The following is a 20,044-nucleotide window of genomic DNA, read 5'->3' as shown; positions in this document are numbered from 1 at the left end:
TAATACAGAGTGTACGATAACTCAAAAACAAAAAGTAAAGTTGCTCAGTAACCTAATATATGAGTAATCAGAACCTGAGCTTGGTGAAAAACCACGCTGTTCTTACCAGTTTTGAACCTTTCCTCGAACCTCTTCTTGGTCTCCTTAGCGGCGGTAACCTTCTTGTCCTTAGATTGCAATGAATCGATAATGAAAACATCTTTAAGAAACAACGTGTTAACTTCCACAAAGAAAATCAAATCAAAAGGTATGAGTTATGGTAAAAGTAGAAAAAACAGCAATCAATGATGGCAGAATTAGAAGAATAGCAATGTCCGTACATATGAAATTCTTTTCATTTCTCTTTGTCGTAGCTGCAAAACATCCTTGAACTCGCCTTCAAACCTTTGACAGCAAAAAACATATAAATCGACATGGTAGCAAGAACTAAAGAAAATTTATGTTCTAATGTTAAGTAGAGAGAGAGAGAGCAAAAAGAAAAGTCCACAAACAAAAGATTTTCTAACGACATGATAAGCATCCTTGATTTTAGATGCAACAAAGTTAATTAGAAATTGTCAAAAGGAATATCCTTTATTTTCTTTTTGAAAAAAATGATTAAAAACATACAAATGTACCAATATGTGTAAATGATCTCACATCTAGAGGAGTGCTAGTGTAGATAAGTTCACTTAAAGAGCAAGAATGAATTATACCTTTTTCATGGTGAGTGCAGAAGAACCTACCCAAAATTGAACATTTCTTTTGGAATAAGATCATCTTTTGACGTATCCACTTCAGGCAAAGCCAAAATGAAGGGATTATGCATGATCAACTTCTTCAATTTTTCAACATCCTATCCAAAGACCTGATAACAAATATAAAGCAATTTATATACCAACACTTAGTTTAAAAAGAATTTTTTAGTTATTGTGTGATGTTAAGAAACTTAGGCTTCTCAATCTTGAAAAATCTTAGAATCGGAGTTTTTGCAAACATGTGGAACAGAAAGAAAATGAAAAGTAGGGCATAAAATTATTAAACTAATTAACTGTACTTCAACTAAAATGTTCAAGAACAATATTCTACATGTACAGTTTTAAAGCTCATGGAAGCTATGAAGCACAGACATAGATACGGCTACACGATACGGATACGATCAGATACAGCGATTCGTCAATTTCTAAAAAACTAAGATACGGATATGTCTAAGGATACGTCATTTTTTATATATATTTCTAAAAAAATGAGAATATTGATACGTTGAAGATACATTTTTTTAAAAAAAAAAAAAATCTAAGATATAAATAAATTGAACATATAAGTTAATAACAATAGCACAAAATAAAATACAAAAATTGAAATACAATATAAAAAAAGCTACATCTAAGATGTTGAAGTACAATAGTTAATAAAATGAATAGAAAAGTTACTCATATTGCAAAGAAGAAGAAGAAGAAGATTAGAGGGAGAAGTGTGAAGATAAACGAAGAACTTATTATTAAAGATATCCAAATAGTTTATATTTTGGTGGACTTTGTGGGGACTCAAATGTGAAGATGAAGATTAGATGATTCTAGTCTAGGGTTTGATCCGTTATTAATTTATTTTTCTTTTAGTTTTGGACTCGAGTAGTAAGTTTTTTAAATATGTTGCCTAATTTTATATTGAGAAAGATTAGATGAGTTATATGATTTTCTTAAAACAAAGTACACATAGAAATAGATACGTCAAATCGCGTGTCAGATACGTATCTGGAAAGTTTCTGGAAATATCGGTATCTGATACGTGTCTGATATTGATTTTTTGCCTCACATGAAGTATCTGTGCTTCATAGCATAGAAGCAAATGAGAAATAGTAACTTTCTGCCTCCTTACAAATAATTTTAACAAAAGAGTGTTCGTTCATTGTAAATTTGTAACGCACTAATCAAGGTTCTTACAATTTCCTTAACTATGTCATTAGCTAAAACACTTATTAATTGTGTATCTTGTAAAACAAAAGATGTCTAGGAATGATATGGGTGATTTATGCTGCAACTTTAGTACAATCTTTAATCACACAAGTAGGCCTAAAATCAATCTTCAATTACACACAATAGACTCAAGAATCAAATTTTAATCATAAATATGTCAAAAACTAACTTTTAGTATCACATATGCATGACGAAATGATCTAAATGGAGGTTTAACACCTAAAACTTACCAAAAAAAAGAGCTTGGGTGAAACGTGTGTGAAGAAATTTAAAATAAATCTTAATCTATAAACAAGAGCTTCCATGGATTATATGTACCTTATTTTCACTTGTTCATAATAAAATTGTTAGAGTAAACATGTAATACACGGAAGCTAACAGAATCATTAAGTACTCTAATTACATTAATTTGAGTAATAAGCATGAAAATTCATAGTTTCAAAGATAGGGTTTCAGTTTTACTACCTTTGTAGATTTCCATTAATTCCTTGTAGGCTTCACAAAATTGCTTCAATTTCTTTAGTAGACTACCAATAGAATCTTCTCTACTAATCTCAGTCTTGGATTGAGTGATGGAACGCTTAATTGAGAGGGAATTGGAAGTGGTATGGAGAGGGTTTGCAAGCAAGGAAAAATTTAGCAAAATGTTCTTCAAAATTCAGAATTTCTTTCACCTAAATCTAATCAAATTAGGAGTATTTATTCAATCTAAACATGCAACCACTTAATGAATCAGCTAATTGACACTTTAAAAAGCATTATTTAAGTGGCTAGGTGTTAATCGTTGGATAAATCCACTATCAAGATAAAAATTGGATAAATCCACTTATTCGAATAATTTTCCAATTTTAATTACATTTAATTAAAACTAAATTAAACATAATTTAAATTCAATTTGAGAAAATTGAATTTCTTTTAAAAATGAAATTAATTTAGTTTAATTAGTTGAATAATAATTTAATATCAACTATTAAATTAATAAAATACCTAATTCAAACATGAATTCTATTCATGTATTCAATGTTTAATATATTAAACTCTCCAAATATGTTTAATTTCAATTAGTTTAAATGTTAAATATGTTGAATATGATTATCCAAAACCCTGTATTGAATTTAAACATTTCATATTCACTCAATATTCTAATCTAAGGTTTAATCTTTTAGAGCTAGTAGAGGGACCTTATGGACCTACAGATAATGAGCTCCAACGATTTGAGATTAATTGGCTAAATTCTTTAAACCGAATTAATCAATATCGTTAACTACCGAGACATACCACTCTAGCTCAGTAGTTGCACCCTCATACTGTAGATATATTTCTGTCCACTTAATTTAACCATAACCAATAAGTTAGCCTTCACAAGTCGTTAGTATCTACAACTAGGTCAAAATTACCATTTTACCCCTGTAAACATCTTGCTCCTTAAGTCTCCACTGATCCTCTATTGAGTAATTGGTTTATAGTCCAACTAATAAACTATATCCCTCTCTATCATGAGAGGGTGGACTTCTTTGTTCAAGTCTAGGAATCAGTATTTAAGGGAACAACCTATCTACTAACCCTAAGACAGGTAGGAGTTAATTCCTTCTTGTAGGACTATGTCCCCAGCTATCTATCCAATTTTATCCTAAAAAATGGGAGGCTTATTGAGCGTTAATGTTGAACCACTCTCACCTATGCAGATCAAAGAATAATATCGAATAAACAGAAGTTAATAGTTAGCTCGGAATTAAGATCGAGTTACCTTAGGTCATCGATTTGAAATAGTTAGTTTTAACAGTAAAGGATTGTTATAAAGAAAAGTAACTATTTCGTGGTTCGGTCTTATGCAAACGTCTTTTGCATAGGATGCTCCCACTCGTATGTCTCCACATGAATGATTTTGGGATCATATCGTTTGTATCAATATACAAAGTGGATCGCATCCATAGTGTCCCTAACCTCATCTATATACTTATAGACCTTTTTGGCTATATACTAAAACTTGATCCTCTTTTATATCTTTACATAAAGTTTAATTCATACTATAGTCATGGGTTTGTTTATTGGATTTTATAACCGAATGCAATTTCAATAACACCTTTATTGAATGAAGTCTCAATAATACTTTTATTGCAAAATAGAAAATGTTTCAAAATTATGAACTATGAATTTTAGGATATTCCCAACAAAAACTATCTTCTTCCATTGTTATGTTATCACAAAAGCTTTGGGAAACTCATCTAAACAAAGATCTCAATGGAGATGCCATATTTGTTGCTCAAACAAAAAGTATCCTTGTGTTGGATTGAGTCAACCAAATTGGAGGAAACCTTATGTTGGAGCTGACATTAATGGTGAAATTTAGCAAGTCCTCTATGCAATTAAAGAAAGCTTCTTAATCTATCTCATTATTAACACTTCCTCAATCTATCTATGCGGTAGTTGGTCTATAATGTCATCTATACTCAAAATCCCAAGTGTACTTTGAAGCAAAAAATGAGCATAGAATTCAAAGAAGCAAATAAGATCACTTAAACTCAAACCATAAAGGGAGTGGAATCACATCCTCAGAAAGAAAGGGGGAAAAGAAAAGGTTCATTGAAAATTCCCAAATAGATTAAACAAATATGTGTACTCATCAAGCAATATACCATGTGTAAATGCTAAAGGAAATGGCTAACCATCTAAGATCTCAAGCACACACCAGATTTTAATTCAATGAATATGAAAAATCCAAAGGCACACAAGGTAGAAATTATTTCATGAACAATTTTTATTGGTAGCTGGTCTATAATGTAATCAACACTTAAAATCCCAAGTGCATGATCTTAACAATTCAAGAAGATATTCATCACAGGAAGCTAACACTAGTTAAATGACTCAACATTTGATTTCACATTTTAATGCTAACAGCACGAGCAAAGAGAACATAGTTAAAATTTCAAAGCATAACTTTCTTGCACAATTATTTCTTAAGATATTGATGTCCATATAATCCAAGTACCAAACAAAATTTTTAATTCAAGAATCAAACCTCAAGATTCAAACTACATTTTCTCAATTGCATCCTCAACATTGCCGCATTGTACTACCTTCTTAACAGCCTATTATGGTTGCAAGATCTATTTTTGTAATATATCCATAAGAATAAGCAACCAATGGAAAAATATATAGAACACTACATAATTAGTATTCTATATAAACAAAAATAGAGAGAGGGGATGAGAATGAGAACCTTTATAACTAAATTATCAAATAGATACGCTTAGTCCTAATTTCCATCCAGAATTTCTCAGCTGCATCAACATAAACTTCAGTGACGAGGAAATTCATTACCAACTTATTCATGTCTTCTTTCCTAATCTTTATGTCATTAAGCTTCTTCTCCTACTCTTCCCTTGTAATGACTTTCTTTGATGTGGCCTAAGTAACATAAAGCCACAAGCATATTATAAGAAACTATAAACCCATCTTGCAGAAAGAATCTTAACTAAAAGACCTTTTAACTATAATCCTCAAGGCTATCTTCAGTGGTGAACTTATAATTTACCCTTTTGAAAGAATACTAAACTAGAATCAGGAAGACTACTGTTTGATTATATAATCAAGAAAGTGAACTTGAAGTCATATTCCACTCTTGGTTTTCTACAAATTCATAAATCACAATCCAAAACAATGACATCAGTACACAGCCTTCAAACCCATCAATTATACACAAACAAATCCGCGAACTCACCCAGAAGAAATGTAAGATTAAAAAAAATTGATTATTGTGATCGTAATATCACAAATAAAAGATAAAGAGAAAATCTATAGATTACTCTAGATACTACATCTAAAGCTCCCAATTTTGGACTAACAGCAATAATAAAAAGACAGAGAACAAATCTGATTAAGGATAAGTTTATACTTCTTCTCTACCATGGAAGGAAAACCTCTGAAGAAATGTGAGTTTCAAACAGAAAGTGGGCATTCGTCAGTCAAGCAAGAAAGGCCTAAAGATAAGTCACCCAAACTCCAATCATTGCTTGAGAAACGACAATGAGAGGCTAAGGGCGTGGGATGGCTTGGGAAATGTGGTGACAGCGGTAACGACAAGCGAGTTAGTGATCGTCGTGCAGTGGCATGTGGCGGTCATGGACGGCGTGCAACTGAGAGTGAGAGTGAGAGTATGATAAGAAATGGAAAATAGGGGTGAGAGTAAGAGGGAAATAGAAAAAGATGGGAAAAAGAAAGAGGTGGAATTGTCGAAGAGGATGAAGGTAAAGATGTTGTTAATTCTTGTTGATTCATAGCGAAAGAAATAATGGAGGAAGATGAGAAAAGAAAATACCTCTGGCGCGTCTCATAACTCGAAGGAGGGAAAAAAACCATTCCTAAGGTAGAAGGGAGGAAGAAACCAAGAGAGCTTGCAAAAATGATAAAGAATAGGAGAGAAACCAATTTTCACTTGAGCAGCAATGAGGAGGGCAAATAAGGGTTTCTTTTTTGGAATTTTTAGGCACAGAATGAATTTTTTTTGTTTTTAATCTTTACCGCTTTTTTTCCTTACATTTCATAGCCTATTTTGTAAAAGGCTATAACCAAAAGCTATTGATGTTTAGTGAACCTCTTTAAAAAACCTCAATTCCTACTAATAAGTGATCAATTTGGTTTCACTTTGAGAAGATTCTGATATGGCATGATTTATTCTTTAAATAGAAGAAAGAATTGCTGAGATTGGAGTTGAATGGCTGGCTTTTGAAGTTGGAATACCGAAATACTTAGCTCCAAATTCTCTCAAACTCTATTTTTCCTAGAATTTCATCACTATTTTAGATCCCACAATTCGTTCTAAGGCCGGAGAATAACGAGGAACACTCTAGCAGTGGGTGATCCACAAAGTGTTTGTGATAAAAAATATCTAGAGGATTGGTTCAATTTTGAACTACATCATGGTTTGTTCTTCAAACTCGGTTTTTCAGTTTTGAACAAGCATGCTTAATCCATAAAATTATTGTAATTATAGTGCTTTAGATCTAAATTGCTTCTGCTTGCATGTTCTTTACTCCTATATCTAGGGTCCTATTTATAGAACTCTACTTGGTTACTCTTAATCCTATTAGATAACCCTATGCAAAGATTTTAAATTAAATATTCAATAATATCCAATATTAATAAATATTTACCTAATTAATATCTCATCAAAATGTTTTAAATATTTAAATTGCATTTAAATATTTATTCTCTGCATTATCTCAAATTCAAATTAAATAATTAATTATTTGAATCATATTCAAATAAATTAATTCTCCCATTATCTATTTAATTCGATAAATAATTTATTTATTTATATGGATCTCATCCAAATAAATTAATTCTCTATATTATAAAGTTATAATTTGAATCTCATCCAAATAAACTTTATAATAAAACATGTATTTAATTATATCCAATACAATTAATATTTTTCCTCGTAAATTTGAATATTTCAAAATTTTCTTTCAATATATTTGATCCTTGTTGGTCCGTGGTGAACTAGCAAGGGGACCTCATGAATCTACAGATTATACTCTTTAATGATCTAAGATTAACTAATTAAGCTCTTTAATTAAATTAACCTTCATTCATCAACTACAAGGCAAACCATAGACCTATAGTCGAACATCTATGCACTATAGGACAAGTTGTGTCCGTTGATATAATCAATATAAGCAAGTCGATCTTTCACGAGTTTTTCATAATTACAGATGGGTCGAATCTTTGTTTTATCCTTGTAATTACATCTTTTTCTTAAGTACCACTAATTCATTTAATGAACAATTTGTTTATAGTCCAACCATAAACTAAGTCCATTTCAGGCTCGTGAGAGAGTTGGGCCCCTTGTTCAAGATCCGAAAATTACTCATCTACTTACTGAGAATGAGTAATTTTATCTTGTGAAGTTATGTTCCCAGTTCTCCATTTAGTCAAGTCCCAAAATGGTAGCCTTATTGAGTCGGCAACTCGGGTCACTCTCACCCATGTAAATCAAATGACTGATCTCACAGATAGGAGTTCATGAATCACTCAAGATTAAGATCCAGTCGCACATAATCATCCTATGAAATATTAATCTCATCAATTAATGGATTTACAAAGAGAGATTGAATATTTTTCGATCCAGTCTTATACAAGCATTTTGTATATGATACCCCATTCACATGTATCCAAATGAATAGTTTGGATCAAACCATTTGTAACTATTACAAAGTGGACCGTATCCATAGTGTCACCAAGATAAGACACTCAACCTTATCCATATACTATAGATCTTTAGGTTATTTCTTGAACATAATTTACCTATATGTCAACTACATACTGTTTAAGACTACATATAATAACCTTGGATTTTTCTTATTAATGGATAAATTAATATTGCATAATTAATAATTAATTATGAGGCTTTATGACATAAATCCCAACAGTTTTGTCACAGCTTGTTGTGTTTTTTGTTTAGAAGTTTTATCGCAATAGAGATGACTATTACATTAGGGCTACACATGGTTATCCCTATGCAATGTGTTATAACATGCTTAATTGTGTTTTTCTTGTTTTTCAAATTATTATCCTCTAATGAATAAGGAAATTAATTGTATAAGATACAATTAATATAATGTATATAGATACCTTATAACATAAAGTTAATTTTGAATAAGATTCAAAATGATACTTTATAATGTGTGAGAGATAAATATTTGAATAAGATTTAAATATTGATTATATGTATAAGATTCATATAATACTATAGGTTAAAATTAATATGAATGAGATTCATATTAAAACTATAGGTTATGTTATTTTAATATGATTAAAATTAAATTAAATATATGATCTTTAATTAATTAATTAATATTTATTTAATTATATATTAAATTTGATTTAATATTTAATTTATTTAAATTAAAAATAATCACTCTCAGAGTTAGTGGATGGGAGTTTTAACTCCTTCTCCAACCCGGGAGGAGATTCATTTTAAGAAGCTTCAATCCAATGCATAGATCACTCGAAATAAAATAAATAAATAAAAAATCTTTGCATTCTTCATCTTCTTCCTTAAGAAACTTCTCTCACACAAAATCAATTCTCCCTACCAAATTAAGGAACCCACACATTCTTGATTCTTTATCCAGAGAATAGTGAGAAAACCAAGTGGTAGTGTCCCCTATTCGTGACTTGTTTGTTCGTGAGAGGTGTTTTCCAGTTCGAGGGAGATTTGTGTTCGTGTTGTTCAGTTTCAAGGAAAGGAATTACGAAAAGAAAAGTCTTCAAGGATTAGTTATTCTCATCATTTCCACCTTGCATGCTGTAATTTATAAATGTTTATCTCGTTTTTCTATAATTTCTCTGTTTTTCGAGTTTTTCAAATTGAATTACTTTGACACATGCATTCACATGCTTTCGCAATGGAATTCTATTCCTTCAAGATGATCATCACATTAAGGCAACAATAGACATGATCATCCCTAACATTATAGGTTATAAATATGTTAGATTTCATATGTTTATGAGGAACGAGTCATTAATCATAAAGGTGCTTGTGAATGGGTCATCTATACAAACTTAATTATTGAACTTCCCAAATTTTGTAAAACCCATGGATCTACTAGATAAAATTTAAAAATTTCAAGTTTTATCTGATAAAATTCAATTTTGTACCTAATAAAGCAATTAATTTCTACAAATTTCTCTTCTCTCTAATTTTATTGTTCTAGTTTAAAATAATAAAAATGTCTCAAGGATCATTTAATCTATTTTTAAGAACTTGAGAACTAAAAATATATATTTTAAAAATTCAGAGACTAGATACACATATTTTCTCAAAACTCAATAACGCTATGTTTGGTAACCATTTTGTTTTTGTTTTTGTTTTTTAAAATTAAGCCTATGGCTACTACTTATAACTTCAAATTTCTTCCTTTGTTATCTACTTTTCACCAATGATTTGAAAAATCAAACCAAAATTTGAGAACTAAGGAAAGCAACTTTCGAAATATTGGTTTTGTTTTTGAAATTTGGCTAAGAATTCAATCACTATACTTAAGAAAAATGTAATTGTAAAAAATGTGAATGAAATAAATTTAATTTTTAAAAATAAAAACAAAAAATTAAATGATTATCGAACGGAACTTAAAAGTTACCTTTTAAGAACTTAGAGGTCAAAATCTCACAAATTCTTCCATCTTCAAAATTCGGGACTGAAAAAATATTTTTTATATATTTTTTACAACATTGAATATGTAAATACGTATTAAACATTTGGTACCTAAACATTTTCGAAATTTAGAACTTATTACACGCAACATTAAAAGTTTTTCCAAAAACTAATATTTGTGTGGAGCAGATTATGACAGATGGAACTCAATTAATCAATCAACGCAGTTTTTAATATGATCATGTCTTTAATCTTTTTGTTTTTTTATTTGAGAAACGTATTAAATACATACAACTATTAAACTGTAAACCGTTTGACTTGACCTTTTATTTTAACACTAGAAAAGAGGGTTGGCAACGGAGTCGGATCGAGGCAGGGGAGGGTTTCCCGTCACCGGTCCCGTGGGGGAAATTTCCCCCATCCCTGCCCCCGTCCCCACCATTGGGTCCCTGCGAGGCCCCATTCCTCGTTTCCCCGCGGAGATTCCCCTACTAATTTCCTTCGAGAATCCCCTATTAGATTCGCGGGGATTTCCCATTTTTTTCTTTTAATTTTTAAGTTTGGACTTTATTTTTGGCTTAAATTTAAAATTTATATATTCAATATTGGGTTTACAACAGTATACATTATAAATATACATATAAATAAGTTATTTTATATATTATAAATATATATTTATAAAATATTAAAAAATATAACTTATACTAAAATCGGGGTTGGGGCCGGGATACCATCCTCGTCCCCGCCCCGTCCCCAGACGGGACTCGAAAAAACTCCCCGATTTGACCCATCCCCGGTCAAACAGGGGATTCCCCGCCCCTATTAAGGCAGGGCAATTTTGCCAACCCTACTAGAAAGGGAAAAAAAAAGTGTTACAAAGAGAGATTTTTAAAAATTTGAAAATAAAAAAATATATTTGCACAAATAGTATAATTGTGATAACCATTGTTATCATCGGTAGATGCTATCGTTGGTAGAGATTTATATAAGTCTATTATTTATAGAAACTGATAAAAGTCTATCACTGTCTATTGGTGATAGAAAATTGATAGAAGTCTATTGATACTATCATGATAGAAATTGATACAAATTTATCGTTGATAGAAATATATCAGTATCAATTAGTTTTTTTTATTTCTATAAATAATTTGATATTTTTTTCGTATGTAAAAATTTGTTAACACCATGCAATTTCTTTTAATATTATATTATAAAAGAAACCACCCAAAAAGGAAGGAAAAAATAAAAGATTCCCCCTTTTCGGTTTTCTTCATCCAACAGAAAATGAAAAAAAAAAATGATTGGGGCAGAACTATAATAACAACAATGAGTTGGCTCTCTACTCTCGAAAAGAGAGAGAAAAGACAGAGCATGCAATTTTTTTTGTGTATGGACCCAAATTTTCTTCCACTCGTGTAATAAATGGAGATTTGGATTCAGCGTCTTTCTTTGACCCAACAACCTCTCCCTATATAATCGAATCGAATTCTTCAAGAAATCCAAAGAGTTGAGAGCATTGTTTTTGGGTTTTTTATTTTGGTAGTGAGACAACTCATTTGATGCCAAATTCCAAGGCGCAGGGAAGAAGACGACCGGAGACTGGTCTTTTTCGCTGATTTTTCCTTGATTCTTTCGACTATGGTGACTACAAAGGACGATGGTTTGCTTGATACTGGCCATGCTCGTCTCAATGAGCTCGGATACAAACAAGAACTCAAGCGTGACCTCTCGTAAATTTCTCAACTATCTGTTTCTTGTGTGGTTTTTGCTTTCTGATCTGCGTTTGCTTGTGTGTTGTGAATCTGAGTATTTTCAATCGTTGTGTTTGATGGGTTTAGTTATTGAATTGCAGGGTCGTCTCTAATTTCGCGTTTTCGTTTTCGATTATCTCGGTTCTTACTGGTATAACCACTCTTTACAATAATGGGCTAAATTTTGGTGGTCCTGTTTCGTTGGTTTATGGATGGTTTATTGCTGGCGTTTTCACCATGTTTGTTGGATTGTCCATGGCTGAGATTTGTTCCTCATATCCAACTTCTGGAGGTCTCTACTATTGGAGTGCTAAGCTTGCGGGTCCAAATTGGGCTCCTTTTGCCTCTTGGATGACTGGCTGGTAATCATTATTTTCGTATCTCTCCTTGTCTGGGTCATAATTTCCATCTTATTCTGATTGGATGCTCGAATTAAAATGAGATATTAGCGCGTAGAGGTAAAATGAATGTTCAGTTGTTCACCATTAAGTAATCTTGATATTGAAATTGGCAGATGGATTAAGATTTGTACCCGCGTTTGGATTTAATAACTATGTGTTGTCTAGTTTAGCAAAACTGTTTTCTCATCCCTTACAATTGAAAGGCTTTCAATTAAGCCAAATGAAAATGTGTTCACTGTTCATGGTGGAATAGTTTGAAGCACTTCATTTCTTTCCTCCCTGCTCCTTGGAGCTATTTGGAGCACTGGGTTGAGTTTGAAGTCTAGAGTTAATATGTTAGAGTTAAGAAATTTGTGTTTGGGTGCAAAGTTCTTTAATCGAAGTTAGAAAACATTACAGGGTGGAAGAGAGAAAGAGAGAAAGAGAGGAAGATGTAACTTCTCAATAAATGTGCAAATTTCAATAGTGAACACTGTTGAATTTGGTAGAGTTGATTATTTAACACCGACTTATGAATTCAGTGTGCCAGACACCCTCTAATTGTTTTATTGACGCAAGGACATGATTTGCTTGTTCATTGTTTGCTCATCATAAAAAAATCCAGTTACATTAAGTTACATTATTTTCTATGTATTAGCTATTCTATCCTGACACTTTCTGATTTCTTGCAAATAACTTTGATCTTTGCACAGGTTTAACATTGTTGGACAGGTGGTTCTAAACATCTTACACCAAAGTTTAAATTCTTATAATCAGGTTAAGCTTTTCTTTTTGTATCCCCTAACTCATGGAAGTGATATAATGCAGTGGGCTGTCACAACCAGTATTGATTATTCACTTGCTCAGCTAATTCAAGTGATAATTCTGCTTAGCACAGGGGGTAAAAACAATGGAGGATATGAGGCATCTAAATATGTAGTGATTGTTTTCCATGGTGCAATTTTGTTGGTACATGCTATCTTGAACAGCCTGTCCATTTCATGGTTGTCTTTCTTTGGACAGTTTGCTGCAGCATGGAACTTTTTTGGTAATGAAAGTTCAGTTTCTCTTTCTTTGAAACTTTTCTCAAGCTTACATTCCTAACAGGATGTCACATTCTTAGGTGTTTTTCTTCTTACATTCCTCATCCCCTTGGTGGCAACGGAAAGGGCCAGTCCCGAGTTTGTTTTCACTCATTTCAATACTGATAATGGGGAAGGAATTAACAGTAGACTTTACATATTTATTTTGGGACTTCTAATGAGTCAATATACCCTAACTGGGTATGATGCATCTGCTCATATGGCAAGTTCTCTACCTCTGTTTTAGTAATTTGTCTTATGTCTATATATAACGGTTAGATAACTTGCAACGGAATTTGCTTCTTCCTACAACATTACAGACAGAAGAAACAATAGAAGCTGATAAGAATGGACCAAGGGGAATTATTAGCTCCATTGGGATATCAATTGTTGTTGGTTGGTGTTACATACTCGGCATCACTTTTGCCATTACCAGCATCCCAAACCTTTTGGATGAAAACAATGATGCTGGAGGATATGCCATTGCCGAAATATTTTACCAAGCATTCAAGAGCAGATATGGCAATGGAGTTGGAGGAATTATTTGCTTGGGTGTGGTAGCTGTTGCAATCTTTTTCTGTGGAATGAGCTCTGTCACCAGTAACTCCAGGCAAGCTGACTTTCTGCTCTTGTTTTACGGATAACGATGTATGTATTTTGGCTCACAGCTTCATATTTGTATAATTTCTTTTCACAGAATGGCTTATGCATTCTCCAGAGATGGAGCGATGCCATTTTCGTCAACGTGGCATAAAGTGAATGGAAACGAGGTTCCCATAAATGCAGTTTGGCTCTCTGCTTTCATATCGTTTTGTATGGCATTAACGGTATGAACATTTGCATTAAGTTACATCTACTTTTTACTCTCTGAATCCATTCATTGGTATCATAATCTCACATTACAATAACTTCAATAGCAATCACACCTAGCAATTTACAGTAAATTTTAGTTTTAATTCGATGGATATATGCACTACTTGGTTGGCTACACCAAGAATCATTCTCTTCCATTGTAGGTTGTTTGAAGTCTTATTGCCCCATAGAAAACAATGCCCTTTATATGCAGGAGGAGGATTTATTTACTTCTTGTAACTTTTTGCAGTCTCTTGGAAGCACAGTGGCCTTTAATGCTATGGTTTCTATAGCAACAATTGGTCTATACATTGCATATGCCTTGCCCATATTTTTTAGAGTGACTTTGGCAAGGAGGTCCTTTGTGCCTGGACCTTTCAATTTGGGCCACTATGGAATCATCGTCGGTTGGGTGGCAGTTCTTTGGGTGGTTATAATTTCAGTCTTCTTTTCGTTGCCTGTCGAGTACCCCATTACAGACACAACTCTCAACTACACTCCCATTGCAGTTGGCTGCTTGTTGATCATTACCATTTCTACCTGGATCGTGAGTGCTCGGCATTGGTTCAAAGGGCCAGTAACGAACATACCAATATGAAGCTGTGGTCTATGGAAATAGGTTTCTCTTCTTTCAAATGAATAACAGTTAGATGATTTTTAGTTTATTGTTGTCTTTCTTTTTCCAGTTACTGTTTTGCAGCCAGGGCTTATGGTTGTTACATATGTTCAAGAATTCTAGAAAATAACATGTATAACATGCTCGCTTCAAATAGGAATTGTAAAAAAATAGCTTCCTAAATCGAGTGTAGTTAAGTTCATTGCTGATATATTAATTCATATTCCAACTTTATTCATCATCTTTTTCCAATATTGTGCTTTCATTGGGACTATATTAGTCCGGGAATTTATTTTATAGGATATTTTTCTCTTAATAAGATTGAATACAAAATAAAAGTAGTCACCTTTTTATATCTAATGAAATGGCTGAAACATTCACTTTAAGGAATGCATAAGAAATGTTCTTGTAAATTAGTGAGAGCTTGCATATTGTCTCTATACATGGTATAAAATCAACATTTAATTAATTTATGTACATTTACTATGCTAAGAAATACTCCGAATCAGAGGGCAAAATAGTTAGACGGCTTAATGAACTCTCTCTTTAAGAGAGAATAAAAACCCCTTTCTAATCAAATAGGTAAAAATTAGGCAAAAAATACTTGTCAACTAGTTGGATTGCACCCAGCTGAATAGTTTAACCTTTGTTTGACACATGACCATTTTTTTTCCTTCCTTTTGCGTGGCTGGGTTGGGCTACAAAAGATTGGTGAAGCTCATCTAGCATGCAACTATTACTCGTGACAAAAAAGGTGTAAAAGTGTGAAACTCAAACAACTTTGCCATAGCATGGCTGAAAATCTTCCTTGCATGGGATTTTAAAACTGAAACATGGAATGCTGTGGTTATTTCTGAAAATTATATGAATGAGCTGGTGTCCTATTTACTTAAAATGAATCTACAAACCCATATCCCTTTATGGTTGCTTGTAAGCACAAAAGTCTCACAACTATTTTGAACTAAGAAGCTATAAACTTCAACATTGGTAGCAAACTTCCAATTCCACACACACAATGAATGTTGCAGATGAGTCTTTAGTTCAAAACTTGGCATCTGTATGTATTTTAATTCCATTTCAAGTTCTTCTAGTCATGCATTTAACCATTCAGAATATTGATCAATGTCAAACGAGTTCATCTCACCATCATAACAGCAATATACCATTGGATCTTCTTCGGTATTGTTCAGCAGATCATCAAGTTCCTTCAAGGCAACATTCTGATTCAAAGAATGACCTGCAATTACCGAATGCCCTCCCGATGCGACGATATTATTGTCAACATCCAAACAGCCAGCCAAGTTTTGAGCAAATTCCAGCTGATCTTGAACTACATCAGCTGGGTGGTAGTGATTATCAACTGAAAGGAAGGAACAATAATCTTCATCTGCACCAAAGTATTGGAAGTTGGAATTATAATTAGACGTCTCAACAAAACATTCTTCTAAACTTTCATTCATGTAAAGCTCGTCAGCGAAGATACGGTTGCCTTCCACGAGGTTCATTCCTTCCAATAATCCTCCATAACTTTTGAGTTGAAGGTCATTTGGGTGAGTTGTGTTGTATGAATTTGAGTTGTTCTGATTCATCATCCTGAGATGGCAATTAAAAACATCTTGAGAAGGCAGTAGAGTAGGAGCATTCAAGCAGCTGGGGACTTGTAATTGTCTCAGGTTGTGATCTGTATTATACTTATTAGAGCTGTAACTTGGTTGGCTTAATATGTTTGTCATGCTATTTGAAGGTAACTGTTGAAGTTGGCTTTTGATAAGTGAAGTGGATGATGCATCACTTGCTGTTATCTTATTTAAATGCTTTACTTGAGATTTGAATTTCTGAAAATGAGAAGCAAAGTTAATGTCAAAAACTCTAAAAGTTTGCACAGAGTTACATTGATCAAATACATGCCATATAAAGGGGTAGTGAAATAACACCCTGATAGAGAAAAAGGAAAGATCTAAAACCCTTTTTAAATAGATTTCTTTCCAACTTTTTGAATGAAGATTTGCACTACAACAAATATCACTTTTAGCGACCAATTGAATTATAGTATCAAATACAACTAATTGTTGCTAGCATTGCAATAAAATATTTTCTTTGCTTGCATCTCAAGCTCAACTAGTGTATGTATTTAATTATAAAAATTAAATTGAATTAAATTGAAAAAAAAAATAAAAAAGGCTCTTCTTAGATAGTATACATCATCTCAATTGGATTGAAAATAACAATATAACCAAACATCCTTGCTAAATAAAGTAGGCCAAATATGTAAAATATTCATCCTTTCCAATCAAATCCTTACTATGTTTATAAATTAAATTTTATTAATGAAATGCTGTTGTAAAAATAAAATAGTAATCATTTGCAAATATAAATAAAATATTAATTAATATGAATTAATTAAAGTCACCTAAAATATGTTTTTTCTAAGCTCAAAATAGACAGGTATGATATCTTAATTAGGTTTTTTTTAGTACAATAAGTGGAGTAGGAGAATTTGAACCTATAATTTTAAAGGAAGAAGTACATATTAATTACCAATAAGTTATGTTCACTTTGACTTATGATATCGAACTATGCTTACATAACTTAAAATGCTTAGATATCGTCACAATATAAAATGGGTTGGTTAAAAATACTAATATTTTAACAACTATATACGTCTAATAAATAATAGTGTACAAATTTCTAAAATAGGAGAATAAAACTAAAAGATAACATGTCAAAATGAGAATAGTTCAATGATGACTGAAATGCACTATCTTCTTTGAGGTTGGAGATTTAAAACTCCTATATCATAAATCTTATACTAAAAAAGCATATACTTTTAGACTTCATTTGGTAACCATTTGGTTTTAAAAAATTAAACGTATTTCTTCTCAATTTCTTACCTTACATCTTTCTTAAGTGAAAAAAGTTAAATTTTTAATCAAATTTAAAAAACAAAGCAAGTTTTTTAAGCCCCGATTGGTAACCATTTGCTTTATCATCAACTAAAAAAAAGTTTCTAAAACACTTGTTTTTGTTTTTGTAGTTTGAATAAAAACTCAACTCTTTAAGAAAATGTAATCATCGTTAGAAATTGAGAAACAATAGGCTAAATTTCAAAAATCATGTGTTTATAGATATGATTTAGAAAAACTAAAAACAAAAAAAATTAAGGCCCCGGGTTTTTTTTTTTTTTAATTAAGCCTATAAACACTATTTTCATCTTTAAATTTCTTCTTATCTTATCTACTTTTTACAGTTGGTTTAAAAAACCAAGTCAAAATTTGAAAACTAAAAAAAATACTTTTGAAACGTAGCTTTTGTTTTTAGAATTTGGTTAAGAATTCAACCGATGTATTTAATAAAGTTGCAAATCATTGTAAAAAATAGGGAAGATATAGAATTAATTTTCAAAAACTAAAATAAAAAACGAAATGGTTATCAAACCATGCCTAAGTTGTTACCAAATTAGGCTTTAAAGTTTTGGTCCTCCTCCCATAATTGTTGTACTAAAAAGAAAAATAAATCATATACTCTAGCCAATAAAGAATGAGTAGCATAATAGAGATTTCTACGAAGCGGGACAAGGATGGGGAAGACTTCCCCTTCCCCATCCCCGTCCTCTATTTCATTCCCCATTCCCATGAAATTCTCCGTGCGGAACTCGTGGGAATTTGGTTCCCGCGGGAAAAATTTTCCCTTTTTTTTAATATATTCATTTTTAGCAATTTTGTTTATTCTCCACTAAATAAAATTTTATATATTAAATGAGTTGTTTCTAATACATTTTTTATTCAAAGAAAATATTGTAAAATTTTCTAATAAAAATAATACTATTATATATGTGAAAATACAATTTTCTCCTATAATTTCTAAAGTTAAAATTTAAATATTACAATATCATAGCCTTCTATTTAAATACTACGGTAAAAAATCTTATAAATAAATGTTAAAATAAAAGTTAGAATATAATTAATTGTTTATATCACAATATTTGTGAAGTGTATGTAGATAAAAGAATAAAAATTATTATAATTATTATAATTATTATTATTTATTATTATTATTATTATATAAAAATAAAAATATAATAATAATAATCATCATTCCCGCTTCCTCTCTCATTCCCCTCACCGAGTAAATGATATCTCTATAGCCCAATATTAGCGATAACAGTGATAAGCTTCCGTAACTCCATTCCCATATACAAAACCCTAAACCCTAAGTTTCGATGACGGTAATGAGAGCACATGGGAAATAACCTGGAGGTGACTTGCAACTTGGCGAAGCGTTAAAGTTGGTTCATTCATCATCTTCAAGATAATTTTAGGGCTCGATTCTGAGAACACAAACATAATCAAACAAAATCAGTGAACAATTTAATCCAACTCGCAACAAAAAAAAAGATGATCAAGATGAACAGAACGATCAATTTACTTCTGTCTCCAAGTTTGCTCAATGCTTCTGTAAACTTCCGATGCAATTTCGAATTCCAAACAATTCGCGACTTCTTGATTGTGCGCTCATTTCTGTTCATCTTCTCTACCACATTCATCTTCTTCGCTTCCAGGTAATCAACCACATTCACACATTGATTCAATTTCTCTTCTCCCTCTCTACATTTTCCGCCATTTTCCCCCTTCTCTTCTTCTTCTTCATGCGATTTCCACTCTACTCCGCTTCCAACGTTCACGATTCGGTCAAACATTCCGTCAATTTCAGATTCCTTCCCCTGTTTCGCATTTTCTCCCAAATTCTTTGCCCTAGGGTTTCTGATTTTTCTGTATATGATTTGCCAAACAAGCTCGATATCCTCCATTGAAATCGGCTTTTCGAGGAAGTGACAGCCCCATTCGGCTATGGCTCTGCCGGCCGTCTTCATATCCATCTCCAGCGACATTACTGCTAAGCTTCAGAACGATTATTGAAAGGGTTTGAAAAGAAAAATCCTGGAAGAAAAAACAGAGGAATGATTCTGGAATCTTACGGATGATGGGAATGCCGGTTTGATGAAGAATAGAGAGAGCAGTCATGTTTGATTCAGTGGCGTTAGCCATTACAACATTGAACTGCTCATCTTTCTCTTCTATAACCATTTTTAAAGCTGCGTCTGCTTCTTCAGTGGTTGTAACTGGGAAGAACAAAGGTAATGGCTGATCCCTCTTTTTTTTTCAATGCAATTTTTTTAAAAGATGACAGGAAATTATTTTAAATGAAAAAATGTTGGCAAATATTTTTAAATATAACAATATCTATGTCTTT

General features: G+C 32.0%; 2 protein-coding genes across 3 annotated transcripts; one reads left to right on the top strand and one right to left on the bottom strand.

Moving 5' to 3' along the window:
• The first annotated feature begins 11,452 nt into the window (after positions 1 to 11,452).
• Positions 11,453 to 15,028, top strand: LOC120082127 (amino-acid permease BAT1 homolog). 2 transcript variants are annotated; one of them, XM_039037365.1, is made up of 8 exons: positions 11,455 to 11,843; positions 11,966 to 12,226; positions 12,958 to 12,976; positions 13,073 to 13,292; positions 13,368 to 13,549; positions 13,647 to 13,936; positions 14,024 to 14,153; positions 14,429 to 15,028. In XM_039037365.1, the coding sequence occupies exons 1-8, from the start codon at positions 11,752 to 11,754 to the stop codon at positions 14,774 to 14,776; spliced, it is 1,542 nt and encodes a 513-aa protein (XP_038893293.1). In that variant the 5' UTR covers positions 11,455 to 11,751; the 3' UTR covers positions 14,777 to 15,028. The 2 variants fall into 2 exon arrangements, with proteins under 2 accessions (XP_038893292.1, XP_038893293.1); XM_039037364.1 differs by having other exon boundaries at positions 11,453 to 11,843; positions 12,958 to 13,292.
• Positions 15,029 to 15,885: 857 nt separating this feature from the next.
• Positions 15,886 to 19,682, bottom strand: LOC120081086 (two-component response regulator ORR24-like). The gene is made up of 3 exons (XM_039035765.1): positions 19,220 to 19,682; positions 19,045 to 19,121; positions 15,886 to 16,629 (listed from the first exon to the last, which is right to left on the bottom strand). Exons 1-3 carry the CDS (start codon positions 19,680 to 19,682, stop codon positions 15,886 to 15,888), a joined length of 1,284 nt encoding a protein of 427 aa, XP_038891693.1.
• Between the last annotated feature and the right edge of the window lie 362 nt (positions 19,683 to 20,044).

The sequence above is a fragment of the Benincasa hispida genome, chromosome 7, assembly GCF_009727055.1.
Source record: "Benincasa hispida cultivar B227 chromosome 7, ASM972705v1, whole genome shotgun sequence".
Taxonomy (NCBI): domain Eukaryota; kingdom Viridiplantae; phylum Streptophyta; class Magnoliopsida; order Cucurbitales; family Cucurbitaceae; genus Benincasa; species Benincasa hispida.
Note: the sequence above shows the minus strand (reverse complement) of the source record. Positions and strands in the feature narration are given on the sequence as shown.

Excerpts from the sequence above, each read along its gene's own strand:
- LOC120082127 (XM_039037364.1), top strand. The coding sequence starts at position 11,752 with ATGGTGACTACAAAGGACGATGGTTTGCTTGATACTGGCCATGCTCGT. Across the intron at positions 12,227-12,957 it reads GCCTCTTGGATGACTGGCTG|GTTTAACATTGTTGGACAGG; the intron begins GTAATCATTATT and ends ATCTTTGCACAG. Across the intron at positions 13,550-13,646 it reads ATGATGCATCTGCTCATATG|ACAGAAGAAACAATAGAAGC; the intron begins GCAAGTTCTCTA and ends ACAACATTACAG.
- LOC120081086 (XM_039035765.1), bottom strand. The coding sequence starts at position 19,682 with ATGTCGCTGGAGATGGATATGAAGACGGCCGGCAGAGCCATAGCCGAA. Across the intron at positions 19,122-19,219 it reads GAGCAAACTTGGAGACAGAA|AATCGAGCCCTAAAATTATC; the intron begins GTAAATTGATCG and ends TTGTGTTCTCAG. Across the intron at positions 16,630-19,044 it reads AAGTTGCAAGTCACCTCCAG|AAATTCAAATCTCAAGTAAA; the intron begins GTTATTTCCCAT and ends TCTCATTTTCAG.